Below are 9,295 nucleotides of genomic sequence, written 5' to 3'. Positions count from 1 at the left end.
TTACTTATAGCTCACATTACAAATAAAAATTAACTCAACATGGATCAAAATATGTTTAATTAAAAACATAAAACTTTTAGAAGAAAACATAGGGGTAAAGCTGCAACACCTTGTCTTTGATGATGGATTCTTATGTATGATGCCATAAGCATGAGCAACAAAAGACAAAACAGATAAACTACACTTCATCAAAATAAAAACAAACAAACAAACTTTTGTGCATAAAAGGACTTTATCAAGAAAATGAAGAAACACATTTTGAGTGGGAGAAATATTTGGTGACCATATATCTTGGCAAAGGTTTGAGATTCATGACATATAAATAAAACCTACAGCTTAATAACAAAAAGACCATCTAAATAAAAGATAGGCAAAAGACTTGAATAGAAAGATCTATAAAGAAGACACATAACCAATAAGCACATGTAAAGAGGCTCCATGCCAGTCATTAGGAAAATTCAAGTAAAAACCACAATAAGACACCACTTCACTCTCTCAAGGCCGGCCATTATCAGCAAAATAGAAAATAACAAGGAAGTAGAGAAAACAAGACCCTCATGCATTGTTGGTAGGATTGCAAAATGGTGCAGCCACTTTGGTAGACAGCTTGGTGGCTCCTAAACAAGTTAAATATACAATCACCATGTTGCTTGATGTTGTTAAGTGCTGTCGAGTCGGTTTGAACCCATAGCGACACTGTTAGGTGTTTACTGAGGAGCGGCAGGTGAGTTTGAACTGCCGACCTTGGGGTTCAAACAAACTTTGCAGTCCAACTCCATATTATTCAACAAATAAATATAAGAAATTACTAGATAATACCAGGGAACATGAAAGTAAAGACATAGATAATTATATACCATTATACACTGTAGTATTATTTGTAATAGCCAAAAAGTGGAAACAACCTACCCAATGAACAGATAACTAAAATGGGGTATGTCGCTCCTTGGAAACCCTATACGGGATCACTATGGGTCAGAACTGACTCAACGACACTTAACAATAACAACAACAACACACAATGTAACATTATTCAGCCATGAATGAAATTCTAATATAGGCTACAATATGAGTGAACTTAAAAACATTATGTTGAGTGAATTAAGTCAGAAACAAAAGTTGTATAATCCCAATTATATAAAATATCTAGACTAGGCAAATGCAGAGAGATAAATGTTTATTAGTGGTTACCACAAACAGGGGAGATAGTGATAGTGAGTTATTGCTTAAGAGTTATTGAAGTTTCTGTTTGAAATTATGAAAAATGTTTTGAAATAGGTAGTGGTGACGATTGCATAACATGGTGAATGTAATAATGTCAGTTGAAGGTGGATGAAATGGCATTTCTTTTGTTATATAAATTTTTATCACAATTTAAAAAAAAGGCATATTAAAATAGAAATTTCAAGTTTAGAGCGAAATTTTTGGACAGCTGAAGTTTCTGGCATTCCTTAGTCAATTATACCTAAAACATCATAAAATATACTGGGAGGAAGATAATTATACAACGTTTCCTCCATAATTCTCCTCAGATTTTTTTTTTTAACTAACTGGCACACACTGCTGTGATCTGTTTTTAGCTTCATGTGATATGTGCTTCTGAGACTTCTCAGCACTTCAAATACAGTTAAGCTAAGATCAGTTCACCTCAGAATCCCATTATCTTTTAGTTTTGTATTCATTTGGAAGCAACAATGATAGCATAATGCCTCTTGCTGACATCTTCACCAAAAGGGAAATGTGTGTTTTTGTATCTCACTGAAAAACCAAGACATGACACCCACTGGGTAACTGCCACTCTCCAACTTCTAACACTAAACACAGCTAAACAGTGAATCAATGATTAGGTGCTATATTTGTTCCTTCTTGTTTTGTTTTTCTGCTTCCCCCATTAATTTTTTTAAGAAGAAAAAATCTGGATACTAATTGTAGTATCAGACTACATTGATGTCTGGTCTGGCGGGAGACTGCTGTAGGTGTGTTGCTCCCTCTAACATTCATCACATGTATGATGTGCCTTAAAGTTCACAAAAATTCATATTTTGGATCTCTGATAGAATTACATCTCCCAGCTTTTCAAAATTAGTGAACACCAGACCAAACCCCAGAAAGGAATGAATCCTTGTGGGTGGTACTAAGATCATCTTTCTGGATGACTCTTGCTGTTAAGAGCCATTCAATCAGTTCAGACTCAGAGTGACTCTGGACTGGATTTCCAATGAGCAGCTGGTGGATTTGAACAGTCAACCCTGAGGTTAACACTGTGATCTTGCAGTGCCACACCAGGACTCCAATGGGGGATAATTAAGGGTCTTGCTGTGGTGCCATGGGATAAGGACTCAACTTCAAGGTTGGTTTGAAGCACAAAGTTGTTGGTTCAAACCAACTTTGAGGTGGAGTGCTTATCTTACTGTGCCACAATAGGGAGTAAAAAGCAAATAGAGCCAGTGTTTTACTGAGTGAGTTAGTTATCTAACATCTATGTGCTTCTCCTTCCTCATTCATAAATATGATCTAATTATCTACCCTACTGGGACTTGTTAGGATTAAATGAAATAATGTTTACCAAATACCTGACAAATAACAGTAACTAGTGTTTAAGTGGGTCACACATTGGGCTGTTAACTATAGGTTGGCAGTTCAAACCCACAGGAGAAAGATGAGGGTGTCTATTTCTATAAAGATCTATAGTCCTGGTCATCCTCTGTCCTACAGGTTTGCTCCACCACTCATCTGCCAGTATGTGGTACTGTGGTGGCTTGTGTGTTGTGATTCTGGGAGCTATGCTAACAGTGTTTTAAATATCAGAGGGGTCACTCATGGTGGACAGATTTCAGCTGAGCTTCCAGATTAAGACATACTAGAAAGGAGAGACAGATTACTGATGAATATTTAGTCACAGAAAACTTTATGATGATCTGACCACTGTCAGATAGCACCAGAATACTGAATATTGAAATATGATGAAGAGCACCAGAATATTGTCAGATATAGTGCCAGAAGATGAGCCCTTTAGGTTGGAAGGCACTCAAAAAATGACTGGGGGAGAGCTGCCTCCACAAAGTAGAGTTGACCATGATGATGCAAATGGAAGAAAGCTTCTGGAACTTTCATTTGTTGATGGGGCACAACTCAAACTGAGGAGAAACAGCTATAAACATCCATTAATAACCAAAAACATGGAACAGACCAAGTACGAACCTAGGAAATTTGGAAGTCATCAAAAGTGAAATGGAATACATAAATAGCAACATCCTAGGCATTAATGAAGGAGCTCTGGTAGCGTAGTGGGTACAAATTGGGCTGTGAACCTTAAGGTCAGCTGTTCGAAACTACCAGCCGCTCCGTGGGAGAAAGATGAGGCTTTCTACTCCCGTAAAGATTTACGCCCTCGGAAACCCTGTACAGGGTCGCTATAGGTTGGAACCAACTCGAAGGCACTTAACAACAACAACAACAAGGCATTAGTGAGCTGAAATGGGCTGATAGTGGTCATTTTGAATATGAAGGCACATGGTTTACTATGCCAGGAAGGATAATTTAAAAAGGAATGGCATCACATTCATCATCAAAAAGAACATATCAAGATCAATCTTGAAATATAATGCTGTCTGTGATAGGGCAATATCCATGCACCTACACAGAACACCAGTTAATACCACTGTTATTCAAATTTGTGCACCAACCACAAAAACCAGTGGTCATGAAATTGAAGAATTCTACCAACTTCTTCAGTCTGGAACTGACCAAACATGCAATCAAGATTTATTTATAATTACTGGTGATTGGAATGTAAAGGTTGGAAACAAAGAGGAAAGATCAGTAAGTAAGAAAATATAGTCTTGGTGACAGAAATGATGCTGGAGATCACATGATAGAATTTTGCAAGACAGAGTTCTTCACTGCAGATACCTTTTTTTAAAGAACATAAAAGGTGATACAGATGGACTTCAACAGATGGAATACACAGAAATCAAATCGACTACATCTGTGGAAAAAGACAATGGAAAAGCTCTTTATCATAACTCACAACTAGACCAGGGGCAGAATGTGGAACAGACCAATTGCTCATACACAAGTTCAGGATGAAACGGAAGAAAACTAAAACAAGTCCGTGAGAGCCAAAAGAAGATTTTAAACACAGGCCACTTGAATTTACAGATCATCTCAAGAACAAATTTGATTAATTATACTAATGACCAAATACCAGAAGGGTGTTGGATGACATCAAGAACATCATACAGGATGAAAGCAAATAGTCATTAAGAAGACAAGACAGAAGAAAAGAACCAAATGAATTTCAGAAGAGACTCTGTATGTAACTTGCTCTCCAGCATAGAGGCAAATGGAAGAAAAGAGGAGGTAAAAGACTGAATAGAAAATTTCAAAAGGCAGCTCGAGATGACAAAGTCAAATATTGCAATGAAATGTACAAATGCCTGGAATTAGAAAACCAAAAGGAAGAACATGCTAAGGATTCCTCAACCTGAGAGAACTGAGGAAAAAATTCAAACCTTGACTTGTAGTACTGAAGGAGTCTATAAGGAGCTCTGGTAGCATAGTGGTTACAAATTGGGCTTCCAATCTCAAGATCAGCAGTTTGAAAGTACCAGTGATTCCATGGGAGAAAGATGAGGCTTTCTGCTCCTGTAAAGATTTACAGTCTCAAAAACCCTATGCAGGGTCACTGTGAGTCACAACCAATTCCATGGCAAGTAACCATCAACCAACCAACCATGGACAAAATATTGAATGATGCAGAAAGTATCAAAAGAAGATAGAAGGAATATGCAGAATCACTGTACCAAAAAGAAATTATCAATGTTCAACCATTTCAAGAAGTAGCATATGATCAAGAGTCAATGATACTGAAGGAAGAAGTCCAAGGTGCACTGAATGTACTGGCATAGAACAAAGCTCCAGGAATTGATGGAATACAAGTCGAAATCTTTCAACAAACTGATGCAGCACTGGCGGCACTCACTCATCTATGCCAAGAAATTTAGAAGACAGCTACCTAGCCAACTGATTGGAAGAGATCCGGATTTGTGTCCATTCCAAAGAGAGGTGACAGAACAGAGTGCAGAAATCATCAGGCAATATCATTTATATTGCATACAAGTCAAATTTTTCTAAGTATAATTCAAAAATGGCTGCAGCAGTACATTTACAGGGAACTGACTGAGATTCAGATGAGGACTTGAAATGAGAGATATCATTGCTGACATCAGATGGATCTTGGCAGAAAGAAGAGAAAACCAGAAAGATGTTTACCTGTGCTTTACTGAATATGCAAAGGCTTTAGAGTGTGTGGATCATGACAAACGATGGACAAAATTGTGGAGATATAATCCAGAACACTTAAGTGGGCTCATGAGGAACCTATATATAAAACAAGAAGTAGTCATTTGAACAGAACAATGGAGCACCGAATGGTTTAAAATTAGGAAAGATGTGCGCCATGGTTATACTCTTTCACTCTACTAATTCAATACTATGGTGAGCTAATCATTTGACAATCTGGATTATATGAAGAAGAACTTGGCATCATTAACAACCTGGGAAATGTAGATGATACCAACTTGCTTGATGAAAGTAAAGAGGACTTAAAATACTTACTGATGAAGGTCAAAGACCACAGCTTTCAGTATGGGTTGCACCTCAATGCAAATTAAACAAAAATCCTCACCACTGGACCAACAAATAACATCAAGATAAATAGAGAAAAGATTGAAGTTGCTAAAGACTTCATTTTACTCAGATCGAGCATCAACACTCATGGAAGCAGCAATCAAGAAATTAAACAATGCATTGCATCTGCTGTACAAGACCTCTTTAAAGTGTTCAAGAGCGAAGACATCAGTTTGAGGGCTATGGTGCACATGATCCAAACTATGGTATTTTCAATAACCTCATATGCATGTGAATGTTGGACAATGAATAAGGAAGACTATAGAAGAATTGATGCATTTGAGTTACGATATTGAAGGAGAATCTTAAAAGAACCATGGACTGCCAGAAGAACAAACAAATCTGTGTTTTAAGAAGTACAGCCAGAATGTTCCATAGATGCCAGGATAGTGAGACTTCGTTTCTCATACTTCAGACATATTATCAGAAGGGACTAGTCTCTTGAGAAGAACATCATGCCTGGTAAAGTGGAGGTTCATTGAAAGAGAGGAAGACCTCCAATGAGATGGATTGGCACTATGGCAACAGCAATGGGCTCAAGCATAGTAACCATTGTGAGGTTGTCATGTCTCTGGGCAGTGTTTTGTTCTGTTGTGCATAAGGTAGTATGAGTCGGTATTGACTCGATGGGATCTAACATCATCAACAACAGGGTTGCTCCGAGTTGAAATTGACTCAATAACGATGCGTTATAAATGATAGTAATTTCTACTGTTCCACTAATATTTGAAGTTGCAGAATGACTTTGCTCTTTGCATAGCAGATAGAAATTGTTTGCATTGAGTTATAAAGGTGGAGAGGTGAATTTTAGAAGCAAATCTGAAAATTATTATCGAATAAAACTATATGCAAAGCAATTATGAAAAACAATTTCATCAATGGCCGATTGATACTTAAAACTCTTGTTTTAAGTGCCATCAAGTCAGTTCTGTCTCATGGAGACCCTGTATAGGGTTTTTAAGGAGTGGCTGGTGAATTTGAACTGCCAACCTATGATTCAAGCCAAGCTTGCAGTCCAGTGCACTATTGCTATACCACGACTCCCTTAAAACTATTAAGGAACTTTAAATGAAACCTATAATACATACTGCTAAGGGATCTAAGAGACATATTACAGAGTTAAGCTGTTTTCTGCTTAATTTAAGCGACTGCCCTGTTATGCAATTGGGAACATGATACATACAACACAAAGTGTAAAATACATAAAAATGATGTCTTGAAACACACATGATACTTCTGTAGACTGATGTCATCCTGGAAACTAAACATAAAGACAACACACATGTTTATGTTATTTCACCTCTTTAATGAGTGATCCCCAGGCTATTACCCTGGATAATACAAGAAAGATTTCATTTGTCACTAAATAATTATGAGAGAATATATTCTGTGTAGAGTCCTGGTGTGGCACTGTTGGATAATGCACTGGAATGCAAGGTCGGTTTGAGCTGCAAAGCCGGCGGTTCAAACTCACCAGCTGCTCCTTGAATATCCTAAAGAGGGTTGCTATGAGTTGGAACCTACTCGACAGCACATAACAACAGCAACAATTTTCTGTGTATTAGCAAGGTGGTGGGAAAGACAAATGTAGGGTGTCGCTGGCTGATGAAAGTTTTCTATATTGTGTTTCTTTCCACTTAATCTCTAATGTGGCACAACAGTAAGTATCTCCACCTGGACACCTTGCTGACAGCTCTTTGATAACTCAAAACGCCTCTCAAACTCAGTATGTTCCAAAGTGATCGCTTTCTCTTCCCTCTCCCCACACACAACCTGCTCCTCTTCCTGTGTTCGTTATCAAACGAAATGGTGCTATCAACCACAACCTGTTCATCTTTGCAAGCCAGGAATTTAGGAGTAGTTCTTAACATTTCATTTCATTGCCTCTGAAATTCAACCCATCATTAAGCACTGTTGATTTTTCTTCCTCTGTTCATCTATCTTCATGTCTTTTACCATCAGTCTACTCTAACTACTACCATCATTTTCCTGGACCCTTGTAATATCCTTTAAACTCTGAAAAGGCCTGCTTGTCACCTCCTTTCCCCCACGACCTTCCCCACCTCTAACACTGTTGTTGTTGTTGAGTGCCATCGAGTTGATTATGACCCATAGTGACCCTGTATAGGGTTTCCAAGGACCAGCTGGTGAGCTTGTACCGCTGACATTGCAGTTCAGATGGCTTTGCAGTCTGGCGCATTAACTTACAGCGCCACACCAGAGCTCCAACATAGCTTCCCTTATTTCACAACTATTCTCATGCCATAGCAAGGGCTGGATCATATTACCATGTCACCCCAAGCTCCTGCTTAAAATTCTTGGATGACATTTGATGGCCTTAGGATGCAGATGAAAAGTCAACTTTAATATGCTCCTGCGTCTCTCATGCTACTCCACACTTCTTGCCCTGTTCCAGTCCTAGTGGCCTTAGTGTGCCCAAGGCAGCTTAGGCCTGAAACACTCTTGTGAACCCTGTTTGTTATTTATCTCTTCAGATTTCTGTTCAAACATCACTTCCTCAAAGGAGCTTTACTTGACCTCCTGAACCATGTCAATACCCTGTTACAGACTCTCACAGAACCTGCTACTCTCCTTCACAGCACGTAATAAAGGTACAGTTTTATTTTTCTTGTTAATATTATTCCTACCAATTGGTAAGGTCCAGGAGGAAAGGGACTACATCTATCTTGGCTCACCAAATTGCCCCAGACCAAGCACAGCGTCTACTACCTAATAATACTCCATAAATACGTGTGGACTGAGTAAATAAATGGCAGTGTTTTCAGTGACAAGATCGACTATTTAGTTATAAAAAGAAGGAAAAAAAGCTCCACAGGAGGTCTGTTGGATAAAATGCTCAGCTTTAGTTTGTGAATAAGAAAACAGTTAATTCAATCAGATTGAGAAACGATATGGGATTTTGCAAATTATAAATTCCTCATCACTTTACCTTCAGCTTTAAAGAGTTCAGCTTTTCCTCCCTGAGGTGTTCTCTCAACATCTCCCGGTGGAGCCTTTCCTGCTCCCTGGCAAATTCGCCGAGCGTGTATTGGCGTACACTGTTATGGCGGCTGGACATGCCCAGAGTGCTGCCCCCTTGACTGGGCACACTGGTGAAGCCTTGCCTCCTGGTGAAGTAGTAGACGGTGACACAACTAAAATGCACATTCTTTGTCCTCAGTCGCTTCTCCCTTTTGAGGATGGAGGAAGCTGAAAGAAAAGAAACAATTCAATCAACATTTAAGGACAGGAGTTTTCAGATGAAACTAAGAATTCGAAAATTCAACTTCATGTTCTAATCAATGGTCATCCCTTATTGGCTAAATGTCATATCCATGGCTGGTAGAGGGAATGCTGTGGCTCTGTAGTAAAAGCACAAGGTTGGCGATTCAAGCCCACAAATTGCTTCACAGGAGTAAGATGAGGCTTTCTGCTCCTACAAAGATTTAAAGCCTCAGAAATCCTACACAAGGGCACTATGTATCAAAACCAATTTGATGGCACTTAACAACAACATGGTTGTTACAAAGTTCTTTATATTTCCCTCCTTTAATTTTCTGGTGTTGCTGTTGTTAAATGCCATTATGTCAGTTCTGATTCATAG

At 38.6% G+C, this 9,295-nt stretch overlaps 1 protein-coding gene across 1 annotated transcript in view; it reads right to left on the bottom strand.

The window, feature by feature from the left end:
* The window catches only part of CSRNP3 (cysteine-serine-rich nuclear protein 3), a 152,814-nt gene that overhangs the window by 12,269 nt on the left and 131,250 nt on the right, over positions 1 to 9,295 (bottom strand). The window contains exon 3 of the mRNA XM_006867003.1: positions 8,642 to 8,901. Within this exon, the coding sequence (XP_006867065.1) occupies positions 8,642 to 8,901 (260 nt within the window). The remainder of the gene's footprint in view (positions 1 to 8,641; positions 8,902 to 9,295) is intronic.

Source organism: Chrysochloris asiatica, unplaced genomic scaffold (genome assembly GCF_000296735.1).
Source record: "Chrysochloris asiatica unplaced genomic scaffold, ChrAsi1.0 scaffold00099, whole genome shotgun sequence".
Taxonomy (NCBI): domain Eukaryota; kingdom Metazoa; phylum Chordata; class Mammalia; order Afrosoricida; family Chrysochloridae; genus Chrysochloris; species Chrysochloris asiatica.
This window is presented reverse-complemented; position numbering and strand designations above follow the sequence as displayed.